Below are 24,686 nucleotides of genomic sequence, written 5' to 3'. Positions count from 1 at the left end.
TTGGCTTTTTTTTTTAAATTGCAGGAACATGAGAACTTAGAAAATGGGAAAACCCCTACAATATTTCATTTCCTATTGTTCTGTCTACAAAAAAATATTACGTTTAATGCCAAATCCAAGTTCTCTGACTTTTCAAAAAAGATTATTCTTGAAAACAAGTTACCATAGCAGGCTTAATTCTTTTTGTTGTCCAGTCAGTGTTCCCTACTCCCTCCCTCTTCCACCCCAAGTAAGACACCAAGGAAAAAAAATAGGACTTTTTCTCTCCACTACAACACAAGGTTCAGTCCATGTACAGAAAGATTGGTGCAGTAGTGTTTTTGTCTAGAACACAATAAAAATATCCCTACCTACAAGTACACAAAACAAGTGAGGTCACCACATCCTCTTCAAGAGCTACCAGAAGACTTCTTTTTCCCTTTTTTTTTTTTTCCTGTTTTTTTCCTTTCTTTCTTTCTTTTTTTTTTTTTTTAATACTGCTCATCATGGCAATTTGCTTTAAATCACTTGTTCTGAGGTGGAACATCAGAATTAACTGGAAGCATAGATATCTGAAGAAAATGGGAATGAACCTCTGCCTGTTCACAGCCTGTGAAGAGACTACTACATAAATTCATGACAGTGGAGAGCCACTTTGGAAAAAAAGGTAGAAAGTAGAGTAAAGAAAGAGTAAAACCAAGAAGAAATAATATATATGGGTCCAGCCACACCTGCGTTCTAATAGTAAGATACAGATAAATAATGCCAATGTTCAGAAAAGAGACTTTGTATAAGCCAGTCACATGTACAAGAAAGCACACTCCATATTTTGAAATTCCTTACTCCAGATTCTATTCTGGCATACTTCTATTTTGGATAAGTGTTTTCAAAAATCCACCTTTAAGAAGAGAAAGCTTATTCTTCATTCTGCTCAAAATCTGATTGCTACCCTGAACTGGATTTTTCTACTCTTAAAAATTATACAGCCAGGAAACAGTTTGGTTCAATGTGCTAAAGCTAAAACTGTTTCCAAAGCCTGGCAGGCATTAATCCATTTGCTCAAGCTTAACCAGAGAGAATATTTATAGGGGTATATAATTTTAACTAATGTTGACAGCATAGTTTATTTCTTTGACTTTGGTGAGAACATATTAGAAGACAGTTAAAATATTCTCTTTCAACTATTTCCATCTGGAAAACATAGCACCTGGCAACACCAAGTACTTACAGTCACTTTCAGCACCTGCAGAGTACCTCTTAGCTTATCTTCTGCTTTTTAGAAATCCTTTGTTACCTCTGTTCCCAGTAGTCTAAACAAGGTTGATGGCTTCCATTAACAAAAAAAAAACAAAGCAAAAAAGACCGAAAAGATGCTTTTGTGAAACCAAAATTAACAAACAAAAAAGGTTAAAAAATTCACCCTTACACACACACACTCTAAATTATAAAGTCAAGTCAATACGATGTAAAAGCAGGGCTGCAAAAAACACTCCTGAGTCACAATTTTAAAGCTCCAGAGGAAGTAATGCCATGAAAGCTACCTGACTAATTGCAAGTGCATTATGTTTTGATGTTTCTCAATTTACAAACAGGACAACTTAGTGCTAAGTAGTTTTGACCCTGCAACGCTCAAAAACACCTGACCTCAGAACTATTTCCATAAATTTGTAAAGGCATTCATAATCCAGCCTAGATAAAAATAACTCTGCACAAATATTCTGGAAAGTCCAACTGAATTTGTTTTTAAACCACAACAAGAAAAAACAATTCCAGTATAGAATATGGAGGAAGGAAAAACTGGTATGGAAAGTTAAATCAGTTCAGTGACTTGGACAGCCATGCCTGAGTATTTTTACTCTTAGCAATCAAAAAAACCCCGAACAACCAACAATATTTTTGCCATTAGCATCCTAATGTTTTCATTTTGGCTGGACCCTGCAAAATGCCCTTTTTCCAGAATCAAGTAAAAGTATTCCCCTTTCCGCCTTCATCCCCATCCCCCAAAAGTTAAATATTTAATTTTATATTACAGAAAAATACAAATTTTAAATCAAAATTATTTACAATACTTCAGAATCAGCATTTGCTATCAGCTCTGTATGAAGCCTGACACAAATGATCATTCTGATACCAGTAAGCTACTTAATGCTTATATATGCACCAGTTAAGACTTTTAATTGGCTGTCTCGCCCAGCTTTGAGAGCAACACATTCTCCTGCCTTCCCAACTCTTCCGTAAAATGTGTCTAAAGTACAATATTATTTTAATGCTTCTTCCATGCTACATTAAGTAATATGCCAAATCTTAAGACTGCAATGTATATCTTATGAGTTATTTCAGAGTAATTGTTCTGAAGAAACATTTATCTTAACTGATGTCCCGTTCCTCCAAAAAGGTACATTAAGTTTCCCTCCTTTGTACCAACTCTTAAATAACCTGTACAAATACAATTTCAGGGAGCCTTTTTACAGAAGAAAATCATCACAGATAGATCATCAGGAGGAAAGATATGCGCTCCAGTTCGGAGGAAAGGGGTGCAGTTTAAAACAAGTTAGCTACTGGACTGACATAAGAAGATTATTCTATCTTTAGGAGTCTCTTCTAGCCCACCAAATAAATAAATCTGTATAAAAGAGGACAGGTCAAAAAATAGTCAAGCTGGCAGAGAATATGCAACTTGCAAGTCAACAGAAGCCCAGCCAATAGCTTACAAAAAGCAGGAAAAAAATAAGATTCCATATGCCTTAATTTAAAAAATAATTAATAATGCATCTCACCCCTATTTAAGACTATAACCTGAATATCAAACTTAGGAGTCCAGACTAATCGCAATTAATGTGGCTCTCCACTGCACCAAACATACATTATCAAAACAATTAAAAGCTTTCACATTCTTAAATCTAAATTAATAACCCCACAAAAAAAGTCTTCCAAATAAATAGGTTTTTAAAATGAATTTAAAAGTTGTCAAAATCTATCAGAAATAAATTATTGATAAACCACCTTCATCATCTTCCCCTCATTAATTAGGTCAGAAACTACCAGCAACAAATTATATTCAAGCCCTGATGAGAGACTACTTCTCACAGTCCATGTCTCTCTGAAGATTTCCCCGTTCCCATATGGTTATTGCTGAGCAGGTGTGGCACAGTGAAAATGCAGCATTGGGTTGTTTGTTTTTTTTTTTGTTGGTTTTTTTTTTCTTTCTTGTTTTTGTTCATCAGGCAGTGTTTTATATGGTACATGCAAGTCTGCTTCAAGCAGAGGATTAACAGCAGCTCCAGGCTCTGTTGACCTCAATACTGGTCTATGTAGGAAAGACAGCAGTAGTAGAAGTAGCAGCTACATTAAACGAAGAAGCGTGCATGGCCATTCCGGTTCAGCTTCAAGATCTTCCCAAGGCGCTGTTTAGCAGTTGCCATTCCTTTCTTTGGACGTTTGCCTGAAAAATGAAATCAAGTACTTCAATCAGGAATTTCAGAACAAATTTTTATCATCGTAGAACAAAGATGAAACCCAGCTTTCAAGCTGAAGCATGCAAAATTTTCACAGTAATCAGTTTAAAAAACAAAACAAAACCAAACAAACGAACAAAAAAAAAAGCACAAAAAGGGCTCTTCATTTGTCTGTCTGGAAGCAAACAAGCAGAGAATCAGAACTGTAAAAAAAACAGGAATTGTTTTCCCTGAACTCTGGCTAGCACTATCATAAATACAGCGATTGTGTTATTTACACATATTTCCAGTCTAGGGAAGGGTAGTGGGTGTGGTAGGGGAGAACCTAAACTGAGCTTCCTGAATTTTGCTCAAGTTTTTCCCTTGAGTAAATTACAGAAAATAGACTAGAAACTAAAAACTAAATATTATGATCATCTGACTATTTTTTGAAGTGTCACAGCTTTTAAACCTTCACTTCAATAAACAAATCTGATTTAGGCCAGTGTTTCAGAAGATAGTTGTGGTTCTGTTCCCTGTAATAAATGTATAACAGACACACCTGCAGAGGTGCAACAGTAACTATGAAAGTTTCGTCTGGCCACGCACTCAGTTAGATCTCTCTTAATTCCACCTCCACACATTCAGAGCCAAAATTTGAGTGTCCACAGGATGCCCATTTTGTATTTTTCTTCAAGGTCTAACTCTGCCCCTTTTTTCACTTTCTGCATCTCTCAGCTCTTTTTGATGTTTACAATCTCCTTCTCCTAGACTTTTTCTTCCCACCCCCTCACCCCCACCCCTCCCCACCTCTGGCAAGAGGACAACAGAGATAAACATTACCTTTTGTTGCCTGGTTGCTGATAGGGGGTGGATTTGATGCTGGCCTCTTAGTTGGATGAAGTGGTACAGACAAGGATGTTTCCCCATATGGCCGGTCAGGGCTAAGGCTGCCATCACTCAGCCGACATTCTCCTTGGATTAGATTGGAGTCTCGTGTATACTTGCCATGCTGAAAACTCAAGCCGTTGTTGTGGACTATACTTCTGTTTTCCTGAACCTTGTGATTGGCTTCTGATGCACCCTCTTTCTTGATATATTTTTGAGTTTTACTTGTATCCTAGTATGGAAATGAGGAGAAGAAAAAAGTGGGGGTTGTTATCTCCTGGCTACAAGTTCACTTCAGTTTTTTCTGATTATACTACTGTATCTTTGAAAAGATATTTCCATTCCACCAGTGCCTGACCACTTAATGATTCCTTCATTCCTTTCAGTATAGATACCTCTTAAAAATAAGATACGATATAGTATCTCTGTGCAAGCTTTTCCATATGCACTTAAGGACAATGCTGTAGATTAATTACACATACTAGTGTACTCAGTTTCTCTGCTTTTTGGGTTTAGTGTGCAGCGATCAAAACAAAAGAAACTGCTCTTGATTAAACTGGCCAGTATAGCAAACCATACCATAACCACTGGCTACACAAACAGGCAATTTGTTTCCAATATTCAGCTGAGGAGAGAACAAATGCTAAATTGGGAATTACAAACCGTAATGAGTATCATGTAGTTAGACATACTTACAAAAAAAAAAAACAACCCTAAAAAGCACGCAGTTAAAACACAGCTATTAAATAGCGCTGTTGGTTTGCAACTTTCATTGTTTTATTTTTCTATTTAATTGTTTAATTATTCTAATACTTCTAATACAGACAAGTTTAGAAATACTAAAGTTCAGAGTGTAAGAGACACAACCTTTCATTTATATATTCCTTGCTGGATTCCACCTGGACATAAGAAAGCAAAAATATTCCTACCTGCTGGCTATTGAAAGGTTGTACCAGTTTGGCAGTACTAATTTCCTAAGCATGTATCTTTACTGCAAATACTATCAACAGGTTCCCCTTGTTCTGATGCTGTGGTAGGGAATACAATGAATAAACAATACAGTGCTTCCCCAGTAACGACTGAATGTAAATTCACACTTTTTATATTTTTATATTATATTTTTATTTTTAAGATACCACCCTGAGCATCTTAATACTAGCCACTACGACAGAAGAGAGTCTGAAAGGGAAAAAAATTCAAAACAACAATGAAAAAAGCACGGCAAAAACATAATACTAAGTTACCAGTATCAGAAGTATTTATTACCAGATATACAGTGTGGAAAGACCTGTCCACCATGCATTCTGTACTTACAGCTATAAAAATGTTTGTGTTCAAAGTGTTTAAAGTATTGCTTTACCTGAGGGGTAATCCTTGAAGCTTCATTCAGGTGTCTAGCCCATGCTGAAGTCCCCAAGTCTCTTTCCTCTTCCTTCACAGACCTACCTAAAGAGAAGTTCAACAAGCTTATATTTTAAAATCAGAAACTAGGAATACAAAGTTAATTATACATTTGAATAACCTCAAAATTAAAATAAGAAAGAAAGGAAAATGCAACGCAAAATATTTCCTAGATACAAAATAAAACTTGTCAGAACTGCCAGCTTCTACACACTAAATTGGGAGAACAATCTCACAGTATAAATACACCTAAATAAAGATCCATACACCACAGTAAGAAGGTCAGGCAAATATAATCATGCAAATTTGGAAGTACTGATATCAAAGACAGCTTGCTTACTTTGTTACGCTACATTTTTCAGTCTTCTACCATGGCTTTGTATCATGAGTTCATACAAAGATGGGCATTGTCTTTCATTTTCAGGTATTATTGATCTTATTGTTTCTAAGCACTGATGTGCTCTTCAGATACAACATATGGAAGATCAAGGCTGATATGCCTCTAGAAGAAGCATCCACACCAAAAACACATTTGCAATACAATTAACTTGTAAAATTAAGGGTATCCCAAGACACCAATTCAATTTGAATTTGGAGAGACCAAAAACTTTTGCAAAACCTGCTAGCTAAGAAGCACAGTTTCATCTTCTTCATCTGTGGAATCTGATACATGTACTGGGTCTGTCTGGAATGGAATTTTTTTCTAACGGTCCATATGGTGTGTATTTTAGATTTGTGGATAAAACAGTGTTGATAACACACCAAAGTTTCGGCTGTTGCTGAACAGTGCTTGCAGTGTCACAGCTTTTTCTTTTCCCACTCTGCTCCCTGCAGTAAGTAGGCTAGGGGTAGGCAAGAGACTGGGAGGGATCATAGCCAGGGCAGCTGACCTGAACTGGCCAAAGGGATATCCCATACCATATAACGTCATGCCTGGCAATAAAAACTGGGGTAGAGGAAGGGGATAGGCAGTCTTCCAAGGCGGTCGCTGCTCAGAGACTGGCTGTGCATCATCTGCTTGCAGAAGGTGGTGAGTGACTGCCTTTGCACTTGTTTTTTTCCCCTCTTTCCTTCACTTGCGATACTGTCTTTATGTCAACCCATGAATCTTCTCACTTTTGCTCTTTCTGTTCTCTCCCCCATCCCACAGGGCGGGGAGAGAGAACAAATGGCTGTGTGGGTGCTTAGCTGCTGGCCTGAGTCAACCCACCACAATTTAGAAACCTGGCTATTATGTTTTTCATAAAGTTGTAAAGTTGGAAAGGCACTCTGTGTCTGTGTGGTCTGCTGGTTAGGGTTTTTTGTTATTGGTTCTAATTTTTTTTTTGGTTGGTGGGTTTTAAAGACATACAGCTTCCATTACCAGAACACAGTCCATTACATTGCATTAGGCTTTCCTGTTACCCAAGTAAACAAAAATCAACATACTATTAGTTCTTTGAATTAGCACCCTATTTGTTTCACATCAGCAAAGCTATAAAAATCCTCTTCCATCTTCTTCTCAAGCAAAGAATTTTCAAACATAATGACTGACACATGGTTCCAAGAAGCAATTTTGATTCCTTTGAGGGGATCAGTGTTAACGTTCTGCTGTCTGTCGTTCCCAAAATGCATTTACCGGACGTCTGTTTTCCACGGGCATCAAAACGCCACTGACAAAAACATTACCTCTGAATTCTCCTCTTCAAGATTAGAGTTTCCTTTAATGTACTGCATTCATAGCAGTATTTCAAGAGTAAAGCTAAAATGCCTCCAAAGACACATGAAAAATCACCACACAGATTCCTATGGATATCTAAGTAACGCACATGCCATGAAAGCTGCAACCATAAAGGTTCTGTGAATCTTTTCTGAAGAAGATTGCACTTTCAATAAGGAGACTACACTTTCAATCTAGCCATAACTTCGCCACTTTTGTAAGGATGCCACAAAACTTTTAGATGGTAATACTAAGACAATGTATTCTGATTACCTCTCAAGCTAAGTTTGTCCCAGTTTTCAGAAGTAACATTTACTTTTTATAAGGGGGGGGAACCCCAAAACCAAAACAAAACCAAAAAACACACCTTTTAAAATTTCAATCTGATTTACTTAAAAACTTGACAAGTGTAAAATTTTAACTTTAAGTGCTTATTCTGAGCAGTCTGTCCAAGAACAGAGACCAACAGAGTCATTAGTTCAGATACCTACCACATTCTATTGTTTTGTGGCTCTGAGATGGCTGTCTGTCTTTATGCCGACTCCTGGGGTAGCTTCTGTGTTCCTGAAGAGAGGTTCTTTTATCTGTGCAGTCTGTGCTTTGAGTATGACCTGGTAAACATGTAGTATAGTGCAATCCTGCCATAGAAAGCATGCCCTGAATAGCTTCTTCTTCTGTACTTGTCGAGGTAGGACATTCCCTAGAAAATTAAAGGAGTACTAAGCAGTTCAAATCAGGACCCTAAATTTCTCTGAAGGAATCATTTTTATATTGGTATAAAAGCAGAACCATAGATATGTGCAGAAAGGTCTAACACTTTATAAACAAATGCCCACAACGTGCTTACTTTTTACTGGGAGTTTCATTTCTGGATGGCTTCTGGGTATTTTGACAAAGGTCTCTCGTGACCTTAGATTCTTCTTTGAAATTTGATGTGACTTCCTGTTTCTCTTCATCACCTGAGCTTTCCGACTCCTCTGTGGAGGAATCCTTCTGCTGAAACAAGAGGAAACGGCATGCAGAATGGTCACCATGCCTCCTAAATAGAGACACTACCTTGATTTATGCTAAGTAAAAAAATTCAAAAGCTTCCAGGTCCAACTTTTTTATATTCAGAATGCAGTTAATTTGAACATAGCAACTGAGATGCTATACATCCAAATTTCGTAACACTGATGAGTACATGCTCCAGCAATACAGAAGCCATCTCCAAAATCCATTTTCTTACAGAAAACACTGCACATGTTAAATCATGCACAAATCATTGTATTCTCTTTAAAGAGAGCACTGATTATTCTTATCTTCTATATTCAAAGTAGAGGAAAAAATATGGAAGCATGGTTCCACACAGCAGCCAGAGTTGAGCCCTATTACACATCATAATGGGACACAACCTGCCCCAAGTAACTGTTTCTGGCTCCTGCTCTCACAAAAGATAACTTTCAGCAGCACCATCTCTCTATGAGTGACAGAAGCTCTCAGGCACAGCAGCTGTCGGCTCTCTTACAGTGGCACTGCCTCATTTCGTGAATGCAAGGGCTTCTTGCATTCTCAAGCTCCTATTGAAATTACAGCTTGTATGGACAGAAGCTTCTCAAAGGTCGAGAAACCATATATGACTCAATATGCTTTTATGTGAAGCAAGGGCTACAATAGATATGTTCCATCTTGTTCCTTCACACTAATCTATGTTCAACAAGTACAGAGAATGCCACAATTTTTTCAAGCCAAGGAATATAAATGACAATCAATAAAAGTGTTGAAAGTGGAAGATCAGGACATGGAAGAATCATAATCCTTCAAGACTGACATCACTATCCCTACCATCAAAAACAGAACTGGAATGAGTGGAGTGCATCATATCACCAAGGGATGTTTTTATACAACAGCTTCATTCACAAGAGCAGCTTGTTAATCTTTGACACTTGGAAAGTGACACAAATGGGCAATTAAATTGTAACTATGACTCAATGTTACTAATAAAGCTATTATCTTGTTTTGTTAAGGTCTCCTTCAGTGCAATAAGAAAATATAAAAAGGATTGATAGGAGCTACTGAGATAGTTCCTTCTATATTCTTCTGCTTCTTAATTTCTAATAGTATCTAATGGAATAATTTTTTCTGCATGTTTACATTTGTCTTTTGTAATGATATATCAAAAATCCAAGAGAGTAAATGGCATTAACCTACAACATTTAATTCAATGACAAAGTCATCCAAAGCTGGTTACATTCTCCTGTGAAGAAGAAAAATACCACTTCTGAATAACTACTCGTTCTGGGTCTTAAAAAAGGAAACCGGCTGAGCCAAAGTTGCTGACAGTGCAGTTAAGGAAACCAGAAGAAGCCACATCATGAAGGTTCCTATCACTTATTCCAACATCTAGATAAGGTAATGATGGAAGATAACTAATACTAAATTAACCACCATGGAAAAGTAGGAATTTGAAGACTTCTTCTAAAGTCTTATAATAGATTGACAATTGAAAGAAACACCAAAGCATTTGCTTTCCAGGAGCATGAAACAAAAATCTGAGATAATCCCTCCACCCTACGAGCATTTTACTACTATCCAATTAAAATTGAAATTAGTAAGTCAAAGCACAATTTTGCAAGGGAAAAAACCTCAAAAATATTTTTATATGCATATGCACATTTCTAAATACTAGAAGTTGTATTAATACATGCATGTAAATATATAATACATGCACACGTGTGTGTGTGTGTGCACTTATATTTCACTTAGTTGTGCAAAAATCACCACTATCTAGTCCCTCAAATGGAGGATGCCCATTAATTTCAAATAGTCTTAAAACACCTCAATAGGATTTAGCCACTCCAGCTTATGTAAAAAACTGAAGGTCTGCAAGATTGTTCCCATTTAACCAGGGAGGTGATAGTGCCCCTGTACTTGGCACTGGTGAGGCCACACCTCACAGTTTTGGGCCCCTTGCCACAGGGACATCGAGGTGCTGAAGCGTGTCCAAAGAAGGACAACGAAGTTGGTGAAGGGTCTAGAGAACAAGTCTTATGAGGAGCAGCTGAGGGAGCTGGGGTTGTTTAGTCTGGAGAACAGGAGGCTGAGGGGAGACCTTATTGCTCTCTACAACTACCTGAAAGGAGGTTACAGTGAGGCGGGGGTCAGTCTCTTCTCCCTAGTAACAAGCGACAGGACGAGAGGAAATGGCCTCAAGCTGCGCCAGGGGAAGTTTAGGTTGGATATTAGGAAAAACTTCCTCACTGAAAGGGTTGTCAAACATTGGAACAGGCTGCCCAGGGAAGTGGTTGAGTCTCCATCCCTGGAGGTATTTAAAAGAAGGGTAGATGGGGTGCTTGAGGATATGGTTTAGTGGTGGACTTGGCAGTGATAGGTTAGCGGTTGGACTCGATAATCTTAAGGGTCTTTTCCAACCTTAACAATTCTATGATTCTACGCTCTAAAATGGAACTGTGTGGCAGATACTTATAATTCTAATGATGAAATTTAGACTTGTTATGGAAGAAATGAACAAAGCAATCTAACTTTTCTCAGACTTTGCATGCTCCAGAGCATGGCTCATCCTTTGCCAGCCCCACTTCAATGACAAAGATCATAACATTTGGTTGAAGATAGCCTATCTTGTCATTTTTCTCAACACTAATAATAAATGAATAAATGAAGAATGAGGCAGAACCGTAAGTTTGAGATATTAACTTGAACAAGAATTAAATACTTTGTTATTACTCTTTTAACAAAAACTTTGACCAGCTAAATTTGAAGTGACTGAGCAAAATTAAATATAATTCCTTTATTAATGTTTGTGACTTTTTATAGCTATACCTGTGTAGTGCAATCAGGCTCAGATTCTTCTGAATCAGAAATATCAGAGTACTCTGAGGATCCATTCCTGAGTTCTGATTTCACACTTTCAAAGAACACTGAGAAGAGAAAAAGTAAAATAAGACCAACTTTTATTACATATAATATTTAACAATTATTTTGGAAGTAAAGAAGCAGCACATCCACACACTGATCTGGTTCACAAGTCAAGTTTGCTCAAAACTCTTGTGAGTTGCCTACTGTTGACCAACAGACTCCTCAAGCAGCTCACTGGATGAAGCCAGAAGAAGAGAAATCAAGTGCAGCAAGAGCATATATTTTTTACCTCCCATAGAGTACATATTCCACAGATGGCATGTTGGGCAATTTCTGCTTCTGTACACAGGCTAGAGCCAGAGAAGTGGCTCTCTGAGAAAGTTAATTAGTAGTATCTTCAATATTACTTTGTCTTAGACACTTTGAACCTGGAATTTCTTTGTTTAAAAATAAAAGCAGTTATACAGAAACACTAAACATGGAAGCCAGAGGATTAAATGATTTAAAGGTTAAAAAAATCATTTTGGTACTTGCAATTTTACTTTCACATCACAATTTACTGGTGTATTCTGCCTGTTTTGTGCTACTACAGAGCTGCCAATAGGGGTTAAAATGCAGACCTGTTAAAGATTAAAAACATCACTGTGATGATACACATTGGTTTTCATCACAGAAAGACCTAAAAAGGAAGAGGAGAGGAAATACTAACCATAAACATGCTTTTGCTAGTAGTAAGGTAAAGTACTAATCAGAGAATGAGGTGTCAAACAGACATCAAAAACATTGGCATATGACAAAGCAATCAATCAAATCAGCCACCTAGTCCACATGGTTTACTTTAAGTGTTGAAAGAACTCAAACATGAAGTAGCTGAGCAGCTCTACGCAGCATGTACTCTTAAAAGACAGCATATGTCCCAGACAACCACGAGCAGGAAACACGTTTGTAAATGTTCAGAATCCAAGGCTCAGGGTCAGCAGGCTGTATACTTGTGTCAAGGCTGCTGGCAGAAATCCTGATTAAGTACAGAACCAGTCTGGCTATGCCAATATTCCTATATGCATCCAAACCATTGTCCATTTTTACCACTTCTTTGTTTTGCAAGATCTGTGCAAAGCAGTCAGAAAATACCTCCCCAGTTCTCCTTCTGCCTTATATTGTTCAAAGAGCCAGGGAAGCTGCATTCCTTTATACTACTCTAGAAAAAAAAAATAAACAAAAAACAACCCAAACAATTTCTCCAATTGCTTTCCACCCCCTCCCCGCTTTCTACATTCCCCTGCAAAAGATTACTGTAGTCTTCTCACCCTTCTCTTTCACATACAGGTTTCAGATACATTTACAATCTTCACAACAACACATCACATATTGTTAGGACCCCTCATCTCTTCATCCATGAAAGTGATTTGTAACTGAGCTTTAAAAAAAAATTCAGTCTAAATATAGTTGGGTTGGGGTTTTTTTGGTTTTGGTTTGTTTTTGTTTTTTTTTTTTCCTTGTTGTTTTTGTTAATTACCTTGGTAATTACAGTTGTTACGTTAAAATGAACTGGTACACCCTCAGATAAGTTTATGGCTCTGCATGATTCCAGAGACTGGGAGGAATGCTCCTGAAATCAGGTGACTGAAAGCAGTTGTTATCTGTAAAATCAGGCTAAGCTACTGTGAATTCAAAAAAATACCTTAAATCAAGGTCCCCTCATCCACGCAAAGTATGTTGCTCTGTTAAGCACAGCACTTCATCTTTGTTTCTCTAATAACACTGAGTCACCATTTAGAACGAGGATCTTGGCATGACACTCAAAGCTATATAGATCTTAATATGTTTAAAGGTATCTCATGACGACACTGCCTCTTGGCCTAAATCCCAGTAAGAACAATGGAAGGTGGCAGCTATTATAGAAACAGGTAGTTCCTTCTATGGAATTCTCTGCAGAAGAATATCTTCTCCCTCTTGTTAGACCTTCAGCTAAGGCAAAATAATCAAATGTAGATGATCTTTAACAGAGAAGTTTTAAGACTCTCACTATTCAATTAAAGATATTAGCGATAGTCCCGAGTACTCCATTTCTGGAAGAACAATCTCAACGTTCACTTCTAGGTCTAAGTACATGTCTTATATTTAGATACACTCTGTCATATTCCTTCTGTATCAAATAAAAGCAACCATTTTGAAGAAAACCTACCATTTCTGTGTATGATTTAATCTTTGATTCAAGTGTAAAACTTCATTTAATTTACTTAGTTTCATTTTGGAAGTGGGAAAACACTACATACACCTAAGCCTTCGCTTTCCTATGCAAATTTTTTAATACTGTTCTCTGTGACCTTTGGAAGTATAGTCAACAGGGATTACAAATTGCTTTGTTAATGAAAATAATTAAAGATTTTATGCAGGCTGACAATGGACTTAAATGTTGTTATGGACTGTTGTGCAGAAAACTAAGGGAACTGTAAGTCTCTAGAGGAGTCTTGTTATCTTTTAAGCGTTGACCTCAGTTTCCTAATACACACCCTCTGAGCCCTTGTAAGCTCTAATGTGAAAGGATGTGACTTTTATAATTAGAGAGCTGAACAGCTATGTCAAGGAGCAATGTGTCACTGCACACAGACAGTGCTATTAAAAATAGGCACTGAAAACAGGCGTCCAATATTGATACTTTACTAATAGACTGTGTGATCAGCACCGCTGAACACTTGGCAGGAAGGATTGAAGTTACAGAAAGACCAAAAAAGATTAACTCCGAGTGAAGGACGGTTTAAAGTATTGGAAAGTGGGGTTAAAGTGTTTTAAAGATAACTAAATTCTTCCCCAGCCTTACAGATTACTGCAAACGTTGAAAGTATAAGATTTTATTAATGCTAAATTATATTTGATTGCTTGTATGGAATAAACCTATTCATTAGCAAAACATACAAAACTGTATGATCAAATAGGTAATCACCAAATGGAACAAAAAAGTGAAATATAAAATAGGTTTAAAATTAACTGCAAGTTATGATCTTTTATTCTCTCCAGTGAATGATGCGATGAACTTTTAACACGGAAATATATTTTGGCCAAGAAAAATCAGCATTCTTACATCATGAAACCGACCAAAAGGAACAAATACGCATCTAGAACACCAATTAAAAGTCCACTCTGAAAAATGCTGAACACAATATTCAGGCTGGTGCTAACGTAAAAAGGTGAGTTTTACTCTTCAACTCTATCCTGTTAGCTCTTCAGTAGATACATAGGATTTGACAAATGTTTTGTTGTAACTTCTAATATTACTTCTCTGATCTATTAGTTTATCTTCTATACTTTGGTAACATTTCAGTCAGACTTCACAAGAGTTAGACCCTCTTCAAGATCATCAAAATGTTCAACTGATAGGACTTAGAAATGAGCTTACTGTTCAGTGGTTTCTGGGCATCTGCATTCCCTTCTCCTTCAAATCCTGAGGGCTGGTCTTCTACCTTAACAGTTGTCTTTTTTGACCTTGTCCTGTCATCTTCATCTTCACTATCCGCTGTGTAAAGACTTCGATCTGTAAATGGGCGTCTCTCATCTCTGTCTCACAAGGGGAAAAAAAATCATGTTATTCTTACAAACCTGAAGCAATTGCCTTCCTTTCATTATTTACAACACACTCTCATGATACAACAGTACCATTCTCTTATGCTCATCTCTTCATTTTGAATTGTAGGTATTCCCATTTTACTCCCTGTTACAACTGTCATTTCCATAAAGATGTGGATTTTTACACCAGAACACTTTTAATGAGAATCCCTCTAATAGATGGATATAAACAGTTTCTACTTTGAAGCATTCCCTTCAGTACAAACACAACTAGGCAACTGAATGACATGCCGTAACAAAGGAATATGCAAAGAATCTCCTCTTCACTCCATAATCATGGCTCCACTAGGGGACAGCAGACAACAGTCAGCGCATTCCTTCTATATTCCTAACATGAATCCTACTGGTAAAAGGGAACTTAGGGCTCCACAAAAAGAAAAGAAATGTTGTTAATAATTAGCATGCTCCAGACCATAATGACTAGGAGCAAGTGATCCACAGTCAACCTTTTGTACCTAATTATTCTTCCATTTGACAGCAGAAGGCGAAGATCATTGTCTTTTGCTCGCCATTCAGGTACTGTAGAAGATGGCTGAAAAGGCTTGTTAAATCTCCCGTTCAGTTTCGAGCTTGTGGTATCCTAAAGAAGTAAAAGCAATGTTGCTTATTATTTATTTCTGTAAATTCAATTGTTTTTTCTGCACTTAAACGCAGCAGCAGGATGGTTACCTCCCTGACAACCAACTGAAGAAAGCTCATGTTTGGATGTTAAAAACAGCAGACTGCATCTTCTCCTTCCTTGAATCATCTATACTCTCCTGAAGCATCTGGAACAACTACAACTTCACTCTAACACCCCTTTTCTGTTTCATTTGGAGAATTACTGCTGTATTCAAAACAAAGAAATACCAATAGAGACAGGCAAGCCAAAAGCTGGGCTTGGAAGTAATAAGGCAACTCCTGGATTGGGTATCTGGTCCCTAGAATTAGTATCCCAGAACTGATTCAGAGGACCGTAAAACATCAATAATGGAAAGTAACCTGCCATAAGCAGAATTTTTTTAGCTCAAAGCAATTTACGTTTGACATATACTCTGAAACAATCGCAATACACTTATGTGCCAAACCAAGAACACATAAAATAATATTGTTTTTCACAAGTCAATACTGATAGTGAACAATATATTTCTACATTAAATGACAATGACTAATGCTCCTAAACTTTTTTTTATAGCAATGAACTGCTCAGGTTAACTATTTGTGGTAAATTTTAAGTTCAGCTTCCTGTCTTTGGGGGCTACTTTGAATGCCTCTTGTTCATTACTTATGAACGTCAATATAAGGGCCCAAATCAGTATTCCTCCATTACAACAGTCCATCCTGTCCCAACTAAATTTGTCAGCATTTCTTATTCTCAGAAAGCTACTTATTTCCTTTCAAAAAGCTACTTATTTCCACTCTCTCACTCCTCCCATTTCTGTGCTGTTTTTTGAAATAAGGTCATCGAACCTGAAAAAAAGAATATTTCAAGAGACTACATTGTGTTCGATCACTCCGCGATACCTTTGTACTACCACCACAAAGTCCACAGCCCCACAAAAAGACCAAAGGTAGCCTTAGGCTTACCGGTAGGGAGGCAAAGTCATACAGGAAATAGAAACACACCAAAACCCAAGGCTAATCAAATTACAGTAACTGAACTGAACTGAAGCTATCTGAAAACATATAGACAAGCAGTCTGGCTCAGAGCTTCATCAAATCAAGCCTTTGCAAGCTCCCTTTTCTTCACAGAACTGATTCAAAGCAGCACTAGATAGCTACAGCAACCCTACTTCAAAACTATACCTGAAGCAGGTAGTGGATTCAGGGCACCTTCCGAACTAAAAGGGTAAAGGAGCCTCCACAAAAAAAGTAAGAAATTCCTAACAGTAAAACACAAAAGAAAGAAGCCAAAACCAAATCCATTCATGTCTCATATGACAAAGATCAGTAGCCTGTATTCTTACACATGTTAAAAGACTTTCCCTTGCAACGGAGATTTGAAACCCACTCTGGTTTTGTTTTTCTTGCATATAACTTAATACTTGCCTCCTCCCATGGTGACATCTCCAGCCTTTTCAGTACCTCCCTGGTGTGGAGTTCCAGGATGTCCAGATTGGAAGGAGTTTTGGTAGCATGGTCTCGCAGTTTCCTCACCCTTCGTCTGGAGTGGTGAGGGGAAGTTGTTTCATGCGAAGACCGTGAAGTTGGACACACACCAAGAATTCCCTGAGTTTTAACTAGTTTGCTGTTTTCCTCCTTTAATTAAAAACAGATATTTCAGAATAGTCTCAGAGGAATAAATCCAAATATTTAAGTGGTGCTTCCTATTAATTTAATTAAATGTATATTATAGAAATAAAACTGTTAGGCCTTTTAGAGAAGTAGTACATATTTCCTATGGATCTGATATACAAAGCTTAGTTCTACTGCATCTCTTCCCCATTTGGGGCTTTTAAACTCTCCCATAATAGTAGTGCTTAACACTAAAAGTTGCCACTAAAACATAAGGTTTTATTCATGAAGGCAGAATAGGGTATACATGTATTGGACCTAACAGATCACATTTCTCTTCAGTTCTCAGAAATGTTCTCTCCACATGCAAATGTGAGAACTTTTCAAGAATCAATATTCATTAAGGAATAAAGGAGCAAAACACTGGTATAGGAGGGGAAAAAAAGAAAGAAAAAAACACTGACTATGTAACAAATAGGGGTAAAACATAAGAAAAGAGCAAAAGAGATGACAACTGGACCAGAACTAATAAACAAGAGGGTAGGTGAATGGAATATGCACAGAATTTCAAATTAAAGTCTTTAACAACATATTCACAGTATTTAAGTAGTTATAAGGGAGAACATTTTTAAAATACTGAGCTACAAATAATTTCACCATTTAAAAAATCTTTTTTTTAAAACACCCTTGTTATATATTTTCTTTATCTGAAATACCCATAGCTTAGTAATCCTAACAGTTTTCCTCTTGATTTTCTATTATATTAAATAAATTTTAAAAGGTAAATATGGACAATCAGAAGCATAACTACTATCGACTTCTCTAATTCAAAGATTTTTTTTTCCCTGAAGACTTATGTAGAATTGCCTCTGTTCTTACCTCTACAGAACGAATCACTTTTGAGAGCTCTTTTATGAGATGCCCAGGCCTAATGTTGTCTGGAATTTCAAAGGCATGTTCTGTTACAAGCTGCATGCAAAGGGGGAAGAAAAGGTACTTAATTCATTTTCTCAGACAAAAGCAGAAGTAGGACAAAATAAACAAATCTACAGTGAAAAAGTTTAAGAGGAAAAAAACAGATTAATTTCTTTAACAATGACTGCAAACCGCCAGGGCAGAAACACACGCACACACTGAAGCTTCCAGTCCAAGCTTAAGAAGGCAGCAGATATCCCTCAATGTCTGATGCCCAGGGTACATAAGGGAGCCTCAAGTTCAGCCATCCTACAGATTCTCTTAGAAACTCCAAGAATCCAAAGAAGCAGTAATACAAAACCATACTGACAGTGACCTAATATTCCAACCCCTCTCAGTGCAGCAGTCAGCATTCTTTTTTCCCTTTAGCATGGTCAGTATAGAGCCACACTTCAGAAACTCATTAGAGTAATGACCTTCAAAACAGCTAAAGACTAAGGGAATTTCACTGTGGCAAAAATTTAATCTAAAGAGTAAATAAAGAATAATAACGAGTAACCAATGTGCAGATTTTTTAGACATCTGCCTCACATTTGACTTCTAAAAATTACCTTCTCAGCTTATTTAAAATCTGGTAGGTTGGAGAAAGCAATTAAAAAATCATTCCTTATAAAAAAAAATAGGACACCGTAACGGTTTATGTTCCCCCTAATCCTCTGAAACAGTATCAGAGACAGGCTTCCTATTTATTTATTACCAATCTGAGTATGTCTAAACACTCTACAGTTAGATCTAGTAAAAATATATTTAGTATTTTGTATATATAGTTTAAATTTGCTCCAAGACACTTTTAGTTAAAATTAAACAGACAAAACAGCACTCACACATAGACCAGAATGACTGACACGAAGTCTGGTATCCCTTTAATTGACTATTTAAATGGAAAAAAATATCCCACAAACACTATCAGCTACCCACATTTCAAAAATGAGATTCAGCAGCAGAATTACTACTAGAAGGAATCTGATACTGTGTGTGGATTTCGTTGAACCTGGCTTCCTCTCAGTCATTAAAACAAATGCTCTCTCCCCCCAAAAAAAACCTCACAAAATAACAGAAAACCCAACCATGGATGTATAACCATGGTACAACCATTCGTCTCAGTGCCATTATTTCTACAGGAAAGATTAAATCGGCTGCTATTATTTACCATTGTTCATTCTTTGAATGCATCACCTCTACACATTCACACTTAGGAACACAGCACCTCTGTCACTAAACTGTACCATTTTTACAGCAACTTACTGGTCATTTTAGGATTAAAAAAAAAAAGAAAAAAGAAAAAAACAGCCAAGCAACTTAAATATGCAAACAAATTCAAATGGATATATAACCTAACAGTCTGACAGAAACAAAGGATGGGCAGGAAATACAAATACCTACAGACACCATGTCTGAAAAATTATCATTATTAAATAACTTGGTTTAAAGTTGTCTCTGCATACTGCCTTTTGGAAAAGGAACAAGCAGCCTTTGGGACTAAGGAATCCTCTTGTATTAGGGAGAACAGTGGCAGCAAAACAGCCTAAGTATGTCAGATGTAAATTGCAGGTACAGAAAATAATGAAAAAAAAGCTATTATTAATTGAAGAGCTTCAGGAAATGTTGAAATACACAGAGGAAAACAAAACTTGACTTATATCAAGAGATACAGATAAAAAAGTCCTGGCTGGCAAATGAATCCACCCATCTTTGGAAACTAGCATCATAATGAAGTATATTAATACTTAAAAACACACACAAAAATAAAGATAAAATAAAATAATAAATCCACATCCCTCCCTCCTTAAAAAACCCTGATTTTTTTTTACAACAGCTACTAATATTTTACAGAAAGTTGCCCAACATAATCCCACTGATCCATGAATCAAACATCTGAAAAATTGAATATAAGACCTGTTGCTTACACAAGCTGGAAGGAAGCCAGAGATAAAACCCAAGAGCTCAGACAACTGGATAGGTCATCATCTGTATTGTCTATATCAACTAACCTGCATACTGATGATCTGCACCAAAGTAATCATAGGATACCCATACTGATAAAAGCCTTGCACAAATTGAATTCAAATCAAGATATGAAAAATCAAATAATTTTATTAGCACTCAATCTCTATTCTCTGTATCTTGTAATTTTTGGCCATTTTAAAATATTGCAGAAACGAAGGTACTGCTGCCCTGATAAAAATGAGTTTGAAATTCTCCAGCAAATAGTTTAAAGCAATTTGCTAAGGTAATTCACATCTTGAAAAGACATACTCCATTATATGAATTTGAAACCACATGAGTAGGCTTCTCATTTGTGGCATATTTGTTTGTCATTTCTTTTTCAGAATCTGTCTGAAATCCCCAGCACGAGCAGATCGTATAGCAATGTACAAAGCTCCTCCTGTCTTCAGCTGCATACAACTACAATCCTATCACACACATGGCCTGCTGCGAAGAAAAGATCTGCTCACTTATGAAACAGTAGCTAGGAAAGATGAACACAAGGTAGAAAACATGATAGCTGGTGGACAGCAGACAACATTGCGACTAGATCACTCCTGCTGTGCAGTTTCCTCACAACTGAAGTGTCTGTTCAGCCAATGGCTTGGGAATACTCACAGGTCTCATTTATTAATAAGCATTCAGAATGCAGCATGTGCAATTAATTTTTTTTCCCCCACAGAAAAGTAGGAAACATTACATTCCGTATGAAGTATTAATCAAACTATTTAATAAGCTACTAGACAGTACACAAATGCTACAATACTATGCTACAGCAATCTAGAAAAGAAGAATTCCAATCCAATTTCAAATTAAAATAAGGACTTATACAGGCTATGTTCGATCTCAGTTACCAGCAGTCTGATTACACGGCTTGCTTATTATCCATGCCATAGACACAGAGATAGCTTGGGTTCACATACAGTTTAACAGCTTAGGCCCAGCATCCTGTAAATACTGCTACTCTGCTTACTAGCTAGCTTTGATCCAGAAGGACATAGACAGACACTGGACAACCAACTAACTCAGAGGTGTTACAGAGAGCCAGCAAAGGTTCACCTGGAATCAGTAACGCTACACAGGCTAGACCCCAGCTGATTCCACAGAGTAACCACCTCTGTGTTTGCACCTCATGTTCAGTTCCACAAAGCTCATTATGTTGGATGTGGCATTGAGCAAATATTATACCTGTTGTATAATAAATTCTCTTACAAGGAGAACTTGCAAGCAGAAAGACCAAACAGATCTCCAAGAGCCAGTTCAAGTCAGCATGGCCAGCAACAAAACAGAGCTAATAGGCTCAGTCAGAACCGAACTGCCTGTCAATGAACAGCACTTCCCATAAGCACAGGTTCCAAGAGGGCTTATTAGCTCAGGCACATGAAAAAACACATGGAGTTAGGCCAGATCCAGTGCTGTGCCAAAACAAATAAGCTTTCCTAGAGAGCAGAGCACCAGCAAAGCCAGCACAGACAACACATTAACGATTTTACAAGAGTCAGCCGATGTGCAGCACGGACAGTATTCAACTGAAGTTAATATCCTCATCTGAATCTAAACTGACTCTTCAGCGATACAGGTATTAGGATATTCCATCTCTCAGTTGCCTCAGACTATAATGAATCAACTATACAAACAGATTTGTTAGAAAAAGCACCACCTTATCAGTTTATCCTCTAGCATTCTTATCCCATCCTGAGGTGAAGCAAGATTCTACTTCTGTCAGCTACAATACAAGAGCTTATTAATTGGTCTAAAAAGACTTTATTAGTATCATGAATATGAAATTGTCATGAAGATTCTTCCCCAGATCAGCAGTACTTACTTTCAATAGAGTCTTTCATTACCCATTAACAGACAAAAATAACCCTAAACTTTAAAAGGGCAGAGACTTTCACTTACTTCTAAATCAACAGAACTCACCAAAGTAGCAAACAAAATCACTTATACTTACTTCTTTTTTCATCCATAATTTTAAAGCAGTAAGTAAAGCCTTCACTCCTTGCACTAAATAGCCTGGAGGCTGGAAACCATCTTCCCTCAGTTCTAAAAAGGATACAAATACCAATTTAGAAACACGCTAACAGTGGGAACAATAGAATGATACCTACCATTCAGCCAATAAAGTTGCCATTATGTAACAGCACAAAAAAGGAAAAAATGTGCAAGCAAATGAAACGTGACATCCTGCATTTGTGTGCGTACTGTAACAAAAAACCCAACCCAACCCTAAAGCGATTCTACATAAAATCATCTTTTTTTGACTTATTCTTGTGTGAATTAGGGATGGTTTACAACATACTAAAGGTCAATTAGAACAAACTGATCTAAAATACAGAACAAGAAAAAAAAACATATATGAAGAAAGAAATCACTTTCATTTCATTCAGAAATATTTTAGTCAAAGGGGTCCAGAAGGATGTGGGATGTATCTCTAAATTAGAATTCCTATTGCTTATTCCCATACATACAGCAAAGAGTTCACACTAGCACACTTCCACTCCCCAAACATTTTCTGTCACCCTTCCAAGTATCACAGTTCTCCCTCACACACTCTACATAATTTTTCCTCCCAGAATCAAAAGGGACTGGGGGTGGAAATCACTCTGCTACAGAAGCTGCTTTTCTTAAGAAATCAGGTGCTCCCAAGTAATTGTAATTCCTTTTCAATTTCCTCTTTTCCTTCATGGGGAAAAAAAGAATGGAAAAGACAAATCCTCCATAAAGAGTCAAAAGTAGATTGTAACCTCTCCCCACATTCCTGACAAATACTTCCACTTGCAATAGCAAATGGGCCAACACTAGAACTATTGGGCTCATTTTATTCCCTTAAAAGAATACACTAATAAAACACTATTCTTATGGATGCTGTATTAGTCTGATGGCAGAAAAAGGGAAGTTCTGTTACTAAACAGCCATTCTTCTCTCCAACATGCCTCCTACTTGTCAAAGGGTACAAGAAGTAGCAGGCCTTTGAGTTGCAGCAGGATTCTTTCTGCCCACTAGCTGACTCAGTTGATAAAATTTTGAGAATACAATGCAGCACCACAGGCATGACCTAAGAGTAATCCAAATTAATGAGTATTGGGTAGATGAACAAGTTACCTATTCTGAAGCCCAAAGAACTACGAAGAAAAATAGTTTAGGTGAACGCTACAACACCTACAGTACCATAAAACACTGCTTGCCAATGAAAAGACAAAACCAAAATGTTTATGACCCTGTTAACATTTTGTAAAAACAAAAAAAAAAACCACAAAAAACAACAACAAAAAAAAAAAACAACAGAAAGATACATGGTGCTGATTTTGTTTATTGACCTGAATTTCACATAAAGTACTACTAACAACAATGTACTCAAAATTTTACAAGTTTGCCATCACCATTACCTGTCACAACTAAACTGGGATCATTCCTTATTTACAAAACAAAGGATTCTGACCTGTAAACACCTAATCCACCTGAGTCTTAATGCCAAAGCCCAACATAATCTTCTCTCTAACCATGGAAACCTCAGTTTTGATTTATGATGTATTTATAGATCATAGCATTGCTCTGCAACAAAATATCTGCTAATCATACATTAAAAATAATATAAGCTTCATACCCCTCCCCTAAGACACGAGTCACAAGAGGCTCCTAGTCTATGTACTCAAGGAGTAATGGGACAAAAAGCGGAGGGAAAAGCTGGGAGCATGGGACATGACTCATAGTTAGCTAAAAGACTTAGAAACATTTACCCACCCATTTTCCACCAGGAATACAGCTCCTGTGCCTTCTGACAAGGTTATAAATTTTAAATACACAGGTATGAGACCAACCAAAGCAAGCTTTCAAGAAGAAAATACTCCTTTTTGGAAGGAAAAATTTTCTACAAGTTTGTTCTATTTGGCAAGATTTCTGAGTTGCTTTAGGTTCATCCGGAAAGCTTAAATGCTCTTGTAGGAAACAAGAGTCCAATATTTCCACTTGCTGAAAGGAGAATAGATACTTTTCAGTAATTGTTACTGTTTTCATATCAGAAAAAGGTTATGCGAGATTCTGATCCCTTCCAAAGCAGAACCTGAATTCAGCAGCCTCCTTTGAAGTTTGATTTCTCTCCTTTGAAATAGATTGTTTGGAATATGACATTTATTATTAAGATTAAATGGAGCAGGCAGAGGGCAAAATATTTCAGGAAAAGAGGGCAAAGTCAAAAAGGACTCTCCCAAGCTCACTTATACATAGGTACAGATATAAGGATTACAGGACTAGATGAGGAAGTCTGGAAAGGATCGGCAACTAAGAACAAGAGGCTGTTGAGATGTCTGTTGATAAGCACTGATATAAATGATTTAAAACACAGCTCATAGGAACTGATGCATCTTTCCTACAAAAGCCCTCACAGACACCTTTCCCTTCAACAACAAAGAGCAAAAGACAACAGGTGGTTTGACTGAAAAGGTCAAAGACAATTGTAGAAGTGGAAGAAAACCTCTTCATTCAGCTGTGAAGCCACCAGGATGAAACCCACAGATATAAGTTAGTGGGAACATTTAGTGAGTCACTTGGAAAGAGAGCAAGACTACCAAAGGGTACTCAAAAGACCTTAAATGATATCGAAGAAGCCTGAGTGGAAAACTGTTGCCATT

General features: G+C 37.1%; 1 protein-coding gene across 2 annotated transcripts in view; it reads right to left on the bottom strand.

Moving 5' to 3' along the window:
- Positions 1-472: 472 nt before the first annotated feature.
- The window catches only part of KDM7A (lysine demethylase 7A), a 66,739-nt gene continuing 42,525 nt past the window's right edge, over positions 473-24,686 (bottom strand). Inside the window, exons 10-20 of one of the 2 annotated variants that reach the window (XM_075117444.1) lie at positions 22,010-22,101; positions 17,974-18,063; positions 16,909-17,118; positions 15,336-15,460; positions 14,654-14,811; positions 11,221-11,318; positions 8,249-8,397; positions 7,893-8,101; positions 5,662-5,747; positions 4,257-4,533; positions 473-3,421 (exon numbers count right to left, since the gene is read on the bottom strand). In XM_075117444.1, coding sequence (XP_074973545.1) covers positions 3,327-3,421; positions 4,257-4,533; positions 5,662-5,747; positions 7,893-8,101; positions 8,249-8,397; positions 11,221-11,318; positions 14,654-14,811; positions 15,336-15,460; positions 16,909-17,118; positions 17,974-18,063; positions 22,010-22,101 — 1,589 coding nt within the window. In that variant the 3' untranslated portion in view covers positions 473-3,326. The remainder of the gene's footprint in view (positions 3,422-4,256; positions 4,534-5,661; positions 5,748-7,892; positions 8,102-8,248; positions 8,398-11,220; positions 11,319-14,653; positions 14,812-15,335; positions 15,461-16,908; positions 17,119-17,973; positions 18,064-22,009; positions 22,102-24,686) is intronic. The other variant, XM_075117454.1, reaches the window with a different exon arrangement.

The sequence above is a fragment of the Phalacrocorax aristotelis genome, chromosome 1 (genome assembly GCF_949628215.1).
Source record: "Phalacrocorax aristotelis chromosome 1, bGulAri2.1, whole genome shotgun sequence".
NCBI lineage: Eukaryota > Metazoa > Chordata > Aves > Suliformes > Phalacrocoracidae > Phalacrocorax > Phalacrocorax aristotelis.
Note: the sequence above shows the minus strand (reverse complement) of the source record. Positions and strands in the feature narration are given on the sequence as shown.